The sequence below is a fragment of the Chiloscyllium plagiosum genome, unplaced genomic scaffold (assembly GCF_037043375.1).
Source record: "Chiloscyllium plagiosum isolate Xiang-an unplaced genomic scaffold, Cpla_swu_hap1 HiC_scaffold_11, whole genome shotgun sequence".
Taxonomy (NCBI): Eukaryota; Metazoa; Chordata; class Chondrichthyes; order Orectolobiformes; family Hemiscylliidae; genus Chiloscyllium; species Chiloscyllium plagiosum.
In genome coordinates this window covers 43,951,940-43,969,156 of record NW_028270149.1, presented here as the reverse complement: position 1 = coordinate 43,969,156, position 17,217 = coordinate 43,951,940, and the positions used below count along the sequence as shown (strand labels likewise).

General features: G+C 44.3%; 1 protein-coding gene across 2 annotated transcripts in view; it reads left to right on the top strand.

Annotated features, from left to right (window-relative positions):
- med12 (mediator complex subunit 12) overlaps window positions 1-17,217 on the top strand; it is a 197,220-nt gene that overhangs the window by 36,138 nt on the left and 143,865 nt on the right. For both annotated transcript variants that reach the window (XM_087992009.1, XM_043704779.2), the window contains exons 8-11: window positions 1,414-1,560; window positions 1,675-1,774; window positions 9,738-9,874; window positions 11,998-12,129. In XM_087992009.1, the coding sequence (XP_087848135.1) occupies window positions 1,414-1,560; window positions 1,675-1,774; window positions 9,738-9,874; window positions 11,998-12,129 (516 nt within the window). The remainder of the gene's footprint in view (window positions 1-1,413; window positions 1,561-1,674; window positions 1,775-9,737; window positions 9,875-11,997; window positions 12,130-17,217) is intronic.

Genomic DNA, 17,217 nt, shown 5'->3' with positions numbered 1-17,217 from the left:
CTGATCTGCCAATCAATGACCCTTGAATATACTTAACGACCCAGCCGCTACACCCCTCTGCAGTAGAGAATTCCATAGATTCACTACCCTCAAAGAGAAGAAATTGATCGTACCTCTGTCTTAAATGGACATTACTTTGAGATTATTCCTCCAGTTTTATACATCTTCCACAAGGGGAATTAACCTTTTTGCGTCTACTCTGCCAAATCCAGTATGAATTTTGTATGTTTCAACAAGATTGCCGTTCATTTTTCTAATCTACAATGAATACAGGCCCCTCCTGCTCAACCTCTCCTCAGAATAAAATTTATACATTTCTGGGATCAACCTATTGAACTTTGTCCAGACTGCATTCAATGCACATATATATTCTTCTTATCAAAGTACATAATCACATTTTCGTACATTTGTATTCAAAGTTTTTACCTATTCACTTAATGTCTCTTAAATAATGTGTCTGCTCAAAGAGATTATGTAAATTGTATGAGGCTAGATCATAGAATACCTACACTGCAGAAATAGGCCATTTGGCCCATCTCGCCTGTATCTACCCTCCAAACAGCATCCCACCCAGACCCAGCTCTCTACCCGATTCCCGTAACCCTGCATTTCCCATGGCTCGTCCACCTAGCCTGTACATCCCTAGGCACTGTGAAAAGTTAGCACCTAAATGCACACATTTAGACTGTGGGAGGAAACTGCGGTGCCCATTGAAAACCAGAGCAGAACGAGTGACTCCACGTAAGCCGTCCTAAGGCTGGAATTGAGCCCTGGTGAGGCAGCAGTGTTAATTACTGAATCCAAATAGCAGGATGAGAGGTTAGAGTAAGATATGACTTTTAGCTAACCACCTGCTGAAAATGAATCTAGGCTATTATAGAGATCAGGTAGACGACTTTGTTTCAGTACTGCTCTAGCAGCACTGATATCTTAAATTTTATACCTGTTCAGTTTCCTTGCACTATTTGTTTATCACCAGAAAAGATGTTTTTTGCTTTTGTTTTGACATGGGGAGAAAGACCACCCCTGTGGACTCTTTTCCTCCTTTACCAACGAGAAGGAACGTCAGAAGCTGGGAAGAGAGAATTTAGTTGGGTCCTAATCATTGCTTGTGACTCTGAATAAAAATGATCCCACTGCTCACATCAGCTAAGGATTACTTAGATCTTTGCACATTGAAAGGTCTGTAGGTACTTATTATCTTAAATTACATATGACAAGTTGCCATTTAAATGAGGTACAGGTGGGTACTTGGTGTCCCTAAAATCAAAACACAAAAACAAATTTGGAATGGAGTGAAGAAACTGGGAAAGATTTCTGTCAGAGATTTCTTAGTATAAACTTAAGACAGTTGTGTGTAGAAGGATGTGAGGATTTACTGTTGTGAATGACTGTTGGCTGCTTGTTTTACAGAGTATAGTTTTGTGTTGTCCAAGTGCATTGGTGTGGCATTACTCGTTGACTGATTGCAGAAATAAGACTGGATCTCCCCTCGATCTTTTACCCATAGCGCCATCGAGTCTACCCATGCCAGGAGGAAACTCAACATTTACCCAACAGGTATACGAGATTCTCTTGTCTGTAAAAAATAAATTGTCTAGACTTTGGACTTCCATGTTAGAAGTGTTCAATAGATGCAGATTGTTATGAAACTTTATTTTATTCTTTTAACAGGTCAGAGCTAAAGTGCGAGAAATTGAGGAACAGATTAAAGAACGAGGTCAGGCTGTGGAGATCAGGTGGTCATTCGATAAATGTCAAGAAACCAATGCAGGTAATGGAAATTCCTGATACCAGGGGTGTTTCTTTTTGCCAACTTTAAGTGAACTGACTCAAGAATTAAATTTTGCTTGCTGAATATTGAATATAACCAGTATTATAGTAAAATAATTTGTAGAGACTTGGAAATACTGTTAGGCCCAATTTTCTGATAGATCTCAACCGTACCTATGAGTCTTCTCAACGTATAGTTTATACTTTGTTTCTCAAGAAATGCGACTCTTACATTAGTGCAGGGATGTGGATATCACTGATAGGTCAGCCTTTATTCTCCCATCAATAATTGCCCTTGAAAAAGTGGTGATGAGTTGCCATCTTGAATTACTGCAGTCCTTAGGATTCAGGGATTCTCAAAGTGCTTTTAGGAAGGGAATTACAAAGCTATCAACCTCTGAAAATGAAGAAGCAGTGATATAATTCCCAAGTCACAATGATATATGGATTTGGAATAAGTAGGTCATGGTATTTAGATATGGAAATGTGTTGCTGGAAAAGCGCAGCAGGTCAGGCAGCATCCAGGGAACAGGAGAATCGACGTTTCAGGCATAAGCCCTTCTTCAGGAATGAGGAAAGTTTGTCCAGCAGGCTAAGATAAAAGATAGGGAGGAGGGACTTGGGGGAGGGGCGGCGGAAATGTGATAGGTGGAAAGAGGTCAAGGTGAGGGTGATAGGTCAGACTGGGGTGGGGGCGGAGAGGTCGGGAAGAAGATTGCAGGTTAGGAAGGCGGTGCTGAATTCGATGGATTTGACTGAGACAGGGTGGGGGGAGGGGAAATGAGGAAACTGGTGAAATCCGAGTTCATCCCTTGTGGTTGGAGGGTTCCTAGGCGGAAGATGAGGCGTTCTTCCTCCAACCGTCGTTTTGTTGTGGTCTGACGATGGAGGAGTCCAAAGACCTGCATATCCTTGGTGGAGTGGGAGGGGGAATTGAAATGTTGAGCCACAGGGTGGTTGGGTTGGTTGGTCCGGGTGTCCCAGAGGTGTTCTCTGAAACGCTCAGCAAGTAGCCGGCCTGTTTCCCCAATATAGAGGAGGCCACATCGGGTGCAGAGGATGCAATAGATGTGTGGGAAGGTGCAGGTGAATCTGTGGCGGATATGGAAGTTTCCTTTGGGGCCTTGGAGGGAGGTGAGAGGGGAGGTGTGGGCGCAAGTCTTGCACCTCCTGCGGTTGCAGGGGAAGGTGCCGGGAGTGGAGGTTGGGTTGGTTGGTTGGATCTGACGAGGGAGTCACGGAGGGAGTGGTCTTTACGGAATGCTGATAGGGGAGGGGAAGGAAATATATCCTTGGTGGTGGGGTCCGTTTGGAGGTAGCGGAAATGAAGGCGGATGATGCGCTGTACATGGAGATTGGTGGGGTGGTAGGTGAGGACCAGTGGGGTTCTGTCCTGGTGGCGGTTGAAGGGGCGGGGCTCAAGGGCGGAGGAGCGGGAAGTGGAAGAGAGGGCATCGTCGACCACGTCGGGGGGGAAATTGCGGTCCTTGAAGAAGGAGGCCATCTGGGTTGTACGTTTTTGGAACTGGTCCTCCTGGGAGCAGATGCGGCGGAGTTGAAGGAATTGGGAGAATGGGATGGCGTTTTTACAGGGGGCAGGGTGGGAGGAGGTGTAGTCCAGGTAGCTGTGGGAGTCGGTCGGTTTGTAGTAGATGTCCGTGTTGATTCGGTCACCTGAGATAGAAATAGAAAGGTCGAGGAAGGGGAGGGAGGAATCTGAGATTGTCCAGGTGAATTTGAGGTCGGGGTGGAAGGTGTTGGTGAAGTGGATGAACTGTTCAACCTCCTCGTGGGAGCACGAGGCGGCGCCGATATAGTCATCGATGTAGCGGAGGAAAAGGTGGGGGGTGGGGCCAGTGTAGTTGCGGAAGATGAATTGTTCCACATATCCTACGAAGAGGCAGGCATAGCTGGGGCCCATGCGGGTGCCCATGGCTTGCGGAGCGTTTCAGAGAACACCTCTGGGACACCCGGACCAACCAACCCAACCACCCTGTGGCTCAACATTTCAATTCCCCCTCCCACTCCACCAAGGATATGCAGGTCTTTGGACTCCTCCATCGTCAGACCACAACAAAACGACGGTTGGAGGAAGAACGCCTCATCTTCCGCCTAGGAACCGTCCAACCACAAGGGATGAACTCGGATTTCACCAGTTTCCTCATTTCCCCTCCCCCCACCCTGTCTCAGTCAAATCCATCAAATTCAGCACCGCCTTCCTAACCTGCAATCTTCTTCCCGACCTCTCCGCCCCCACCCCAGTCTGACCTATCACCCTCACCTTGACCTCTTTCCACCTATCACATTTCCGCCGCCCCTCCCCCAAGTCCCTCCTCCCTATCTTTTATCTTAGCCTGCTGGACAAACTTTCCTCATTCCTGAAGAAGGGCTTATGCCCGAAACGTCGATTCTCCTGTTCCCTGGATGCTGCCTGACCTGCTGCGCTTTTCCAGCAACACATTTCCAGCTCTGATCTCCAGCATCTGCAGACCTCACTTTCTCCCATGGTATTTAGATATGTCTAATGCCCATTGTCCTGAAAGTTCTGTTGGAGGAAGCTTTGTGTTGCAGTGCATTTTATAGATGTTGCATACTACTGTAATTGTATGATGGAAGAAAAGGTAATCTTGAAGTTGGGTGAGATGACAGTCAAGTGAGCTGCTTTGTCCTGCTGGTTTTGAGATTCTAGTATTGTTGGAGCTGAAGTCATGCAAGCAAGTGGATAGTATTCCGTTACGTTTCTGACTTGGTGACTTGAAGATAGTGGACAAGCAGTGGAGAAATAGGAGGTGAGTTACTTAACATAGAATTCCTAATCTCTGATCTGCTCTTTCAGCCGCAATATTTACTTGGTTAGTTCAGTTCAGTTTCTGGTGAATGGTAAGCCCCAGGATTTAGTCATGGGAGAATTCAGCCCTGGTAATGCCATTGAATGCCAAGAGGAAATGGTTAGATTTTGTCTTTGTTGAAGGTGACCTTTGCCTGACATTATGTGGCAGAAAGGGAAGAGCTTATGTTCAAGACATTGACTATTGGGTGCTGCCTGACCAGTTGTGCTTTTCCAGACCCACACTTTTTGATTATGTGGCAGAACGTTTACTTGCCACAAATCAAACGTGGATGTTATCCCAAGTTTTGCTGCATATTGATGCTGGCTGCTTTACTATCTGCGGTGTCGTGAATGTTGTTAAACATTGCGCAAACATGAGCAAAGATTCCTATTTCTGACGTAATGATGGAGTGAAGACCATTGATGATGAAAATACTTCAGGCTGGGCATGACACTGAGGAACTACTGCTGTGAGTTGCTGCTGAAAAGATTGATCTTCAACAAATGTTACCATCTTCCTTTGTGTTAGGTATGACTTTAGTGAAGAGTATTCCCCCGATTCCCAACTCTCCAGACTTGCAAGGTTCGTTGAAACTATACTCCGTCAAATGCTGCCTTAATGTCAAGGATAATCACTGTCATCTCAAATCTAAAGTTCAACTCTTTTGTCCATTTGCAATAGGGTATAATGTGATCAGGAGTTGAATGGCTATGGTAGAAATCATATTTTACGTCAGCTGGCTGTTGCTGAATAAATGCTGTTTAATGGCACTGTTGATGACCTTCCATCACTTTAATTTTCAAAAGTAGTCTGAAAGCATGGTAATTGGCTGGAGTTCTTATGTGCAGGATGTACCTGAGCAATGTTTGGCATTGCCTGGTTGATGTTGATGCTGAGTCAAAAATTGTGGCACTGGAAAAGCACAGCAGGTCAGGCAGTATCCAAGGAGCAGGAGAGTCGCCGTTTCAGGCATAAGCTGTTCATCAGGCATTCTACCATTTGTTATCCCATGTTGTGTTTTTGTAAGTTTGAAATCTCCCTTTTAGGTATCTCTGATCCTCTAGCAAACCTTCCTAAACTCCTCATTAAATTGAGGATGGTCTCCTTTGTTTGATAGTAATGGTGGAATAGGGGTCTTGCTGAGTCTTGTGTTTACAGATTGTAGTTGAGTACAGTTCTGCTGATGCCCCACAGTCCTTCATGGATGCCCAGTTTCAAATTGCTTGATCTGTTTGAAATCCATTCCATTTAGCACAGTGGTAGTGTCAAGCAGCCCAATATATAGTATGCCCATCCTAAAGATGGGAATTCATTCTCTCCCATCCCCAAGGAATGTGAAGTAGTTATTGTACCAATGCTAGTTTAGAAAGGTACATGTTCGACACATTGATATATTGTGGTATATTGGAGAGGTAAGTAACGTCTTTCCTCTTGTTGGTTCCTTCACCACCTTTTGCAGGCCAGAGCTAGCTGCTGTGCCCTTTAGGACTCCACCAGCTTGTCAGTAATGGTACTCCTGACTTCTCTTGTTCATTAAAGACCTCCAGAATGTATTCTGTTCTCTTGCCATCTTTGGTGCTCCTTCCAAATGATGTTCAGCATGGAGCTGTACTGAATCATGGGATTGTTATAGTGCAGAACGGTCATTTGGTCCAGCTCTCCATTAGGCTTTAGTAACATTCTCCTGTCTTTTCTCTAAAACCCTGCATACTTTCTATTTAAATAACAATCTAATCTTGAATGTCTCAATTGACTCTGCCTCCATACACTTCCAGGTGGTGCGTTCCAGACTTGGGCACTGATCATCTGTAAAGTGTTTTTCTCTCATGACGTTTGCTAATCCTTTGTGAGAGGAAACATTTTCTCCCTTCTCTATCCAGAGGTCTTGAGGATTTGAAAACTTCTATCGGATCACTCTAAGGATAATGGTTCCACCTTCTGCATTCTCACCTCATAGCTGAAGTCTCTCATTCCTGGTACATTTTTGTTAATTTCTCTTGCATTCTTTCCAATGCATTCATATCCCTTCTGTAGTGTGTAGAGTGGTGCAACCATAACCCCCCCCCCTTCCCAGAACTGAATCTAATATTCCAACAGATCTCTAACAATAATCTTAAGTTCATGATAACCTCTTTTGCTCTTGTACTTTATACCATATTAATCAAGCTCTCAATACTATATGCTTTGTTAACTATACTTTCAATCTGTCACCTCAGTATTCAAGGCACATTTGCTCCTGCATCCCTTTATGCATTGTACCCGCTTTTTTCTATTGTCTCTCCATGTCCTCCCTACCAAAGTGCATCACTTCACCACTATTTGCAATGTACTTCATCTGTCTTCCATCTGCTCATTCTGCCAACTTAGCAGCATCCTTTCAGAGTTCTACATCTTTTCTCTCGGTTTATATTGCTTCAAAGTTTTAAATTAACAAATCTATCATAAAGGTTTGTGATATTGCTAACTTGGAAGTTGCTCACTGCTCATCAATACCAACCGCTGGGGAATTTCATTAAAAACTTGCCTCCAACTTGGAAAATATCAGTTGGCATTACTGTCTGTTTTCTATCTGAGCATGTTTGTACCTGTATTACTATAGTCCCTTTTGTTTCATAATCTTAACTTCTCTCAAAAGTCTATTATGTGATCTTGCATTGAATGCCTTTTGAAAGTCAATGCACACCAATCAACAACATTAAAATGAGTGACCTTTTCTGTTCAGAAAACTTTCGCAAGTTGATGAAATATGATTTTCTTATTTGAATATGCTTTCTTGCTTGCACTTCCTAAACAACCCACATTTTTTTCCATGTAACGATGAATTCTGTCATGAACAATCATTTCTAGAAGTTTTTGCATGAGGCATTTAGCTGACTGATTTGTAATCGGTGAACTTAACCTTACAACCAAAGGTATAATGTCTGCAATTCTCCAGGAACCTGCCTCCTCCCATAAATTTATGGAGGACTGAGATTTTGGCCAGCATCCCTACGATTTCCACTCTTTCTTCAATATTCGTAGATACATCTTATCGGGTCCCAGTGACTTGTCAATTTTAATTACCAACAGTCTATCCAACACTTTCTTCTGATCAATTTTGAACCCTTCTATGATGCAAGTTCCTCCTGTGTTACCTTGGTCTGGGTCGCATCTACCTCTGGTAAAGACAGAAGCAAAATGTTAAGTTAACAGTTCTGCTTTGCCGCTTGCCTCCGTGTGTAAACTGACTTTCTTAGTCCTAAAAGGCCCTACTCTTTTCATCATTCTTGTACTATTGATGTGTCTGTAAAAGCCTTTGGTATTTCACTTTATATTGATCGGCAGTCTTTTCTCATAATTCTTCTTTGCTTCTCTAATATGCAACTTTATCTGCCCTTTGAAACTTCTGTATTTTAGTTGTATTTTCTACTTGCTGCCTGTGATAAACACTCATTTTCTTCTCTAACTTAATTTCTACTTCCTTTGTCATCCAGAGAAGTCTGAATTTCTTTACTCCTTTTTTTTGAGGGAACATCACTTGGGACTGTAGTTGTGCCAATTCCTCTTTGAAGGCAACCGTTTGTTCATCTGCAATCTTTTTTCTAGTGGTTTTGGCCCAGCTCCTTTCTTGCCCCATTGAAATGAACCCTCACTACCACCACCACCAACCCATGATCATTCTTACTCTGTATTGCTAATTGTTCTTTTCTATCGTTGTCCTGAGCCTTCTGACACAGTGATCAGTGTCTCCAAATGTTCCTCTACTAATCCTTGAACAACCTAGCCCACCTCCATTCCGAAAGACAGGGATGTATTCTTCCAAGTTGAAATGGATGCAAATTGATTAAGGAAAGTTGCCTGAACACAGTTTAAGAAGATTTTCCCCTCTCTGCCCTTAATGCTACTGTCTCAGTCTGCATTTCGTCTAGTTGGAGTACACAACTATAACCACTTTATAGTGTCAACATCACTCAGCAATTTCCTTTCAAGTTTGTATCTCTACAGCTGCCCCACTGGTAGATGATTTATAGACTGCATCACGCAAGCAATTGTATACTTTTTCCTTAGCTCTGGAAGCATTATGTCCTTGAACCACTAGTGCATCATCTTTTACCAGTGCAAAAATGTTCTCATGAATGAAAAATGTCTTCATTCCTCATTTCTTTCCTGTACTATCATTTCTCGATACTCTCTTCCCAAGAATATTTAACATCCAGTCCTGCCCTTCTTTGAGCCTGCTCTCTATCTTTGCATGGCAATCAAAATGAAAAATTGTTTTTTGAGTAGGACCCCAGGAGATTCCAGCACTATCCACTGATACATGATTTACCTGCTGATGTGAAACTACTGCTGCTAACAGACGGGACATCTTCTTGCTCTTTTTTGAAATACTACCATGAGACTTTATGTGGTTGGGAGTTGATGCTGAGGACTCTCTAAGAAGCTCCCTCACCTCTGGTGAATCTGTCCCGCCAATGGGACAGGACATATCCAAAGGTGGTGATGGTGGTGTCTGGGCATGGTCATTTGAAAGAAATCATACCTTACAGAGAATGTTAGTTTCTTTCTTGACTGGACTGTGACAACAATCCCACCAAGGTGCATCAAGGTTCTGTAGGTAGTCATTGATGTTGGTACCCTAATTGTGGCATTGACTTCTGATTCTGGAAGTTGCTGCTCGCGCAGACCTGAGAGGTCAGTGCACTGTTAACAAAAAAAAACTGGAAATGCTGCTCTGTAGCCATTATGCTTCAAACACCTAAATGTTAATAAGGAGCTCTTTCCAGTGTTGACACGGCACTTGTCCTTGTAGTTTCTGGTGACTAGGTCAGTGTTAGGTCATCCATCTTTTTTAGATCCTATTTTTATACTTTATGATGATGCATCCATGGCTTCATTGACTATTTCAGAGGGCACTTAACAACTGCCGACGTTACTGGGGAGATGGAGTAACAAGTAGGCCAACCTGACCAAAAATGATTATTTTTCTAGTTCTTCATTTTATATGGTACATCGTGACTTAGCAATGAAGGCTGTGAAGCAAAAAAAATGTTTTGATTATACTTAATATAAATTAAGCAGATGAAATATTGTTTCATTTATGTTGAAAATAATATGTTTGTAAGTCTCACTGCACTGATCCCATTTGTGCAGGTTTTACTATTGGTCGTGTATTACATACGCTGGAGGTGCTTGACAGCCACAGTTTCGAAAAATCAGATTTTAATAACTCATTGGATTCCTTGTACAACAGGATATTTGGATCAGGGCAGAACAAAGATGGCCATGAGGTAAGTTTCATGGATTCTCTAAAAGTATTTGATGTATTGTTGCATTTAGGAAACTTTGCGACCTGGTTTTAAATTTTTTTTTTGAATAATGGCGTTTCCTTTTTAGGATCAAAATTCATCATTTCCAGCAGTCGTCCTTGCCTCATGTGGCCACTTTTCATGGATGGAATTAGTATCTAATTATTGGACTTTCAGAGGAGCAGATAATTGCGAACATGTTTTGATAGGTGTCAGTGGACAGTTGGAAAGCTAGCTGATTTGTCCACCCTTTACTCAGAAGAGATGCAAAATGGAATTGTAGCATATCAAATGCATCAAAAATTGAAGATTTATTGTTAACTTTTGTTACTATGGTAGTTCCACTAGCTATCAATGAATTGATTCATTTAAAACTCAGAAGAGTGAGACTAGTTAAGTTGCTCCTGCAGAGTCAGCACAAACGCAATACCCAAATGACTTCTCTGTGCTGTGATTCTGAGCTCGATGGTTCATTCACAAAAAATTGAAGATAAAGCAACTGTAGAAGCTCGTTTTCTTTTAATATCAGGTTAGATAGTCGCCTTCATCATGGCGGTCTGGATTGGAATTTAGCCTTGAATTTGATGAAATGAAAGTCTGATGTGCTGCTTCATATCATAACAATTCACCTGAAATGAAGTTTGGTAGTCCATATGAGGTTCTAAATGGACATGGACCAATAGGATAAAGGATGTATTCAGCAGTATTCAACTTTTTAAAAAGTACTTTCAGATGCTGACAGATTTGTCCATTTTTTGTTTTTATTTTAGATTTTGTGTTTGTGGTATCTTCAAATTCTTCTAATCCTCTAATTTATTGGCCTGCTTTCAGGAAAAAAATAGAATTGTGTTGGAAATTTCACTGTGTTACAACAGAGCAGAGGAAGAATGTGTTTTCACATTCAAGGTTGAGGTTGATTGTTGAAGCAGAGAAGAGTAAACCTTACTTTATATCAACAAAGCCAAAGCTAACCTGTCAAAAGTTTACGGTTGATGCTGGTTGCTCAAAATAGAAAATATTTAGGCATTCATTTTGAGCAGGATGAAAATTCACAGCTAATGTGAATATTTATTATTTTATTATTACTAACCAAATGCAATTTTCTTTGGGATCAGATATCTTTTTGTGATGATGTGGTCACGAAATATTATTTTGTTTTCAGAAAAGCATGTGATTTCGTTTTCATGAATGTGATAACTTTTGAGAATGCTCACTGCTGTTGAAAGTTGATGTTGACGTAATATTGAACATGTGGCTCTTCTTTCACAAATCACTTCTGAGGTCATCTGTCATGATTTGTGGATATGTTGTTTGTTAAAACTTACTAGCTACTTTTACTGTTACTTCTAACTAAGTTTTGAATCATTCACTTTGTGGATTTGAGAGGAATTCTGATCACAAGATTGAATTGGAATGTTTGTTTCTCCTTTTCAGGTACAAATTTTTGCCAGGGTTCTTTGAATGCAACAGCATGGTTAGCAGATTATATTAACCAATGGAGAGTACTTCTGCTGTATCTTGTATACAGAGGAAACTTGATTATCTGGCATTCAGTTATCCGAATATCAGATTATTCGGCAGGATCACAAGGTCCCGATGCTTGGCTAAACTATGTTATCTGGCATTCAGTTATCCAGAATTTCATTAACCGAGTGAAATACTCCTCGCCTGTGTCCTTCGGATAATCGAGGTTCCTCTGTATACTTAATCCATTGTATATGTATACACTTGGAATCAGTGCATTTGTAGATCACCCTGCATCACAGTGCTGCCCAGCCGAGTACTTCTATATCTGCACTGATTGTGAATTGAACTTTGAAATTTGAGTTGGTATGACACAGCATAATGTTATTCATTTGCTCATGTAACCATCGTGCAAAGTTTTCTAACATTTGTTTTAAATTTTAAAACTATTTGCACATTTTGGACAGTGTGACGTAGTAGACATGCTATGGTTTCTAGTTCATTAAGTTCATATTCTCGATTTTACTACATTTTTAAGTTTTCCAAGTTGAAGAGAAATGGGATCATACTTTGAAGTATTTTGTTTTTCCAGGCAATTAGTTGTCCAATTTACTCTGTATTTATTCTTTTTCCCTGTCCAGATATTACCAGATGATGATGCTGTTATGACGTTGCTGTGTGAATGGGCAGTGAGCTACAAGCGTTCAGGCAGGCACCGAGCCATGGTGGTGGCAAAGCTGCTGGAGAAGAGGCAAGCTGAAATTGAAGCTGAGGTAAATACTTCAGTTGAGCTGAACCATGTAGATCGAATTTCAGTCGTTAAATGTTTAAGGGGCAGGATTGTTGAATCACAAGATTTTGGTTGGTTGTGGAATCGAGCAAGGAAAAATTCATAGTAGAAGTAATTTTTTTTTACAAGGAGAGTGGTTGCACTGGAGTTCTTTACAGATTAATATTTGTGCCCTTCAGGGCCTTGATGTATATTAATGACTGAGACCTTAGTATAATTTCAAAATTTGCAAGTGATGCAATACTTGAATAATCACAAGATATTGCAGTACTTCAGAAGAACAGATATGTTATTGGAATGGATCGACAAGTAGCAGGTGAAATTTAATGCTGAATATTATAAAGTGATTTATTTTGATAGAAAGATCACAGAATATAAAGTAAATTGCTAAATGGGTGTAAGAGCAGACGAACCTAGTTGTATGTTAATATTTATTTTACATATTTGCACATTTATGTTTAGATATTTGATATTGTATATTTAGATATTAGAAATATTAATGTTTAGATACTTATATTTTTATATGTTTATACACCTATGCATAAAGCATTGAAGATGGCAAGAGAGAGCTGATAAGAAAGAATAGGCTCTACTGGGCTTTGTTAATAGAGGTATAGTGCATAAAAGCAAAAATGTTATTTTAAACTTGTATGGAACATTGCCTCAGCCTCAATTGGAGCATTTATACTCATTTCTGGGTGCTACACTTTAAGAAGTATGAGAAGGCATTAGAGTGAGTGCGGAAAAGATTCATGGAAATGATTGCTGAGATTAGGAAGTTCAGTTATGTTGATAATTTGTAGACATTTTGACAGTTTTCCTTGAAGGAGGGAATTGATGATAGGAGATTTGATGGCAGGTTAGAAAATCATGAGTGGTCTGGACAGGTAGATGGATTGAGACAAGAATCCGCAAGTTTAAGGTAATTGCCAAAAAGGACCAATGGAAACGTGACAAAAAAACTTTTGAATAGCGGTTGGTTAGGCTCTGGAGTATATTCCTTGAGTTTCTGTTGGTGGCAGGATCAATTGAGGCACTTAAGAGGGATTCTGGATCAGTGGTGCTGGAAGAGCACAGCAATTCAGGCAGCATCCGAAAAGCTTCGAAATCGACGTTTCGGGCAAAAGCCCTTCATCAGGAATAAAGGCAGAGAGCCTGAAGCGTGGAGAGATAAGCTAGAGGAGGGTGGGGGTGGGGATAGAGTAGCATAGAGTACAATAGGCCAGTGGGGGAGGAGATGAAGGTGATAGGTCAGGGAGGAGAGGGTGGAGTGGATAGGTGGAAAAGGAGCTGGGCAGGTCGGACAAGTCCGGACAAGTCAAGGGGATCGTGTTGCTGGAGGTTAGAAACTAGGATGAGGTGGGGGAAGGGGAAATGAGGAAGCTGTTGAAATCCACATTGATGACCTGGGGTTGAAGTGTTCCGAGGCGGAAGATGAGGCGTTCCTCTTCCATGCGTCTGGTGGTGAGGGAGCGGCGGTGGAGGAGGCCCAGCACCTCCATATCCTCGGCAGAGTGGGAGGGGGAGTTGAAATGTTGAGCCACGGGGCGGTTTGCTTGATTGGTGCGGGTGTCTCGGAGATGTTCCCTAAAGCGCTCTGCTCGGAGGCGCTCAGTCTCCCCAATGTAGAGGAGACCGCATCGGGAGCAACAGATACAATAAGTGATATGAGTGGATGTGCAGGTAAAACTTTGATGGATGTGGAAGGCTCCTTTAGGGCCTTGGATGGAGGTGAGGGAGGAGGTGTGGGCTCAGGTTTTACAGTTCCTGCGGTGGCAGGGGAAGGTGCCAGGATGGGAGGGTGGGTCGTAGGGGGGCGTGGACCTGACCAGGTAGTCACGGAGGGAACGGTCTTTGCGGAAGGCGGAGAGGGGTGGGGAGGGAAATATATCCCTGGTGGTGGGGTCTGTTTGGAGGTGGCGGAAATGTCGGCGGATGATTTGGTTTATGCGAAGGTTGGTAGGGTGGAAGGTGAGCACCGGGGCGTTCTGTCCTTGTTGCGGTTGGAGGGGTTGGGTCTGAGGGCGGAGGTGCGGGATGTGGACGAGATGCTTGACGGGCATCTTTAACCACGTGGGAAGGGAAATTGCGGTCTCTAAAGAAGGAGGCCATCTGGTGTGTTCTATGGTGGAACTGCTCCTCCTGGGAGCAGATACGGCGGAGGCGGAGGAATTGGGAATACGGGATGGCATTTCTGCAAGAGGTAGGGTGGGAAGAGGTGTAATCCAGGTAGCTGTGGGAGTCGGTGGGTTTGTAGAAAATGTCAGTGTCAAGTCGGTCGTCACTGATGGAGATGGAGAGGTCCAGGAAGGGGAGGGAGGTGTCAGAGATGGTCCAGGTAAATTTAAGGTCAGGGTGGAATGTGTTGGTGAAGTTGATGAATTGCTCAACCTCCTCGCGGGAGCACGAGATGGCGCCAATGCAGTCATCAATGTAGCGGAGGAAGAGGTGGGGAGTGGTACCGGTGTAATTACGGAAGATCAACTGCTCTACGTAGCCAACAAAGAGACAGGCATAGCTGGGGCCCATACGTGTGCCCATGGCTACCCCTTTGGTCTGGAGGAAGTGGGAGGATTCAAAGGAGAAATTGTTAAGGGTGAGGACCAGTTCAGCCAAACGAATGAGAGTGTCGGTGGAGGGGTACTGTTGGGAACGTCTGGAGAGGAATAAACGGAGGGCTTGGACACCCTGGTCATGGCGGATGGAGGTGTAGGGGGATTGGATATCCATGGTGAAGATGAGGCGTTGGGGGCCGGGGAAACGGAAGTCTTGGAGGAGGTGGAGGGCGTGAGTGGTGTCTCGAACGTATGTGGGGAGTTCCTGGACTAGGGGGGATAGGACAGTGTCGAGGTAGGTAGAGATGAGTTCAGTGGGGCAGGAGCATGCTGAGACAATGGGTCGGCCAGGGTGGTCAGGCTTGTGGATCTTGGGAAGGAGGTAGAACCGGGCAGTGCGGGGTTCCCGGACTATGAGGTTGGAAGCTGTGGGGGGAGATCTCCTGAGGTGATGAGGTTCTGTATGGTCTGGGAGATGATGGTATGGTAATGGGGGGTGGGGTCATGGTCAAGGGGGCGGTAGGAAGAGGTGTCCTCGAGTTGGCGTTTGGCTTCAGCGATGTAGAGGTCAGTGCGCCAGACTACCACTGCGCCCCCTTTGTCCGCTTGCTTGATGGTGAGGTCAGGATTGGAGCAGAGGGATTGGAGGGCTGCGCGTTGTGAGGGTGAGAGGTTGGAGTGGGCAAGAGGGGTAGACAGGTTGAGGTGGTTAATGTCCCGGCGGCAGTTGGAAATGAAGAGGTCGAGGGCAGGTAATAGGCCAGCACAGGGTGTCCAGGTGGATGCAGTGTGTTGGAGGTGGGCGAAGTGGTCCTCGGAAGATGGGCGGGAATCCTGATTGTGAAAGTAAGCTCGGAGGCGGAGGCGCCGGAAGAATTGTTCGATGTCACGGCGTGTATTAAATTCATTGATGCGTGGACGGAGGGGGACGAAGGTGAGTCCTTTGCTGAGGACTGATCGTTCGTCCTCAGTGAGGGGGAGGTCTGGAGGGATGGTGAAAACTCGGCAGGGCTGAGAGCTGGTGTGGATGTAGAGCTGGGAGTGGGGTCGGAGCCAGTACCTGGAGTGGGTGTGATGGTGGGGAGAATGGGGGTAGAGTCATGAGCAGGGGTAGTGTTCCCCTCGGGGTTCCTGGAGGGTGGGGATAGTGACAGTGGGGTCTGTGGGGGGCGTGTCAGCAGAATGCAGGTGAGTGGCGCTGGTGGGGGCAGAAGTGGTGGCAGACATGGCAGTAGGGGTGGCAGAAGTCACTGAGCGTGTGGCATCAGCGATGATGTGAGGGCCGGAAGTGGCTGTGGGAGTGGCCATGATGGGGGCAGAAGTGACATCATTAATCAGCGTGGGGGTGGTAGCTGCATCAGCCGCATGGCTAATGGTGTTTCCGAGGCCAGGGGAATCTTCTGGAATGTTCAAGGAGCGCTAGTTATGGAGGTGGGTAGATAAAAGTTTGTTGTACTTACAGTTTTTGATGTTTGAGATGGAATTGAAATACTGTTTGTTGAGAGTATGGATTCTCCTGAGGATGTAGTACAGAGTGGGTCCTTTGCAATTCTGAGAGAGTGTGGCCCTCAGCTGAGGCAGGGCTTACTGTAGAGAAGTTAGGTGCCGGCTAATTGCTGCAAGCGTGGAGCGGAGGATCTTGAAGGAGAACTGTTGCTCGTGTTTTTGAATCTGTAGTCTGTACTGTTTGTCCTGTTCGGGTCCGAACTCTGCTGGTTTAAAGGTGGTCCGGAGTCCGTGTGGGATGAGGTGGTTACAGAGACAGGCATTGAGGAAGCAAACGTGGCTATGGTAGCGGGTTTGTTTCAGGACATGGTTGAAGAGCTTCAGGGCAGAGAAAATGACCTGGGAGTTGCAGTGGGAGAGAGACTCCCTGAGATTCTTGTAAAGAGAGGAGGCAAACTTCTTCAAGGCAGGCATCCTTGCAAGAGCATTCGCAGTCGGGTTAAAATCAACGAGGTAAAAACAATGACTGCAGATGCTGGAAACCAGATTCTGGATCAGTGGTGCTGGAAGAGCACAGCAATTCGGGCAGCATCCGAAAAGCTTCGAAATCGACGTTTCGGGCAAAAGCCCTTCATCAGGAATAAAGGCAGAGAGCCTGAAGCGTGGAGAGATAAGCTGGAGGAGGGTGGAGGTGGGGATAGAGTAGCATAGAGTACAATAGGTCAGTGGGGGAGGAGATGAAGGTGATAGGTCAGGGAGGAGAGGGTGGAGTGGATAGGTGGAAAAGGTGCTGGGCAGGTCGGACAAGTCCGGACAAGTCAAGGGGATCGTGTTGCTGGAGGTTAGAAACTAGGATGAGGTGGGGGAAGGGGAAATGAGGAAGCTGTTGAAATCCACATTGATGCCCTGGGGTTGAAGTGTCTTCCGCCTCGGAACACTTCAACCCCAGGGCATCAATGTGGATTTCAACAGCTTCCTCATTTCCCCTTCCTCCACCTCATCCTAGTTTCTAACCTCCAGCAACACGATCCCCTGGACTTGTCCGGACTTGTCCGACCTGCCCAGCTCCT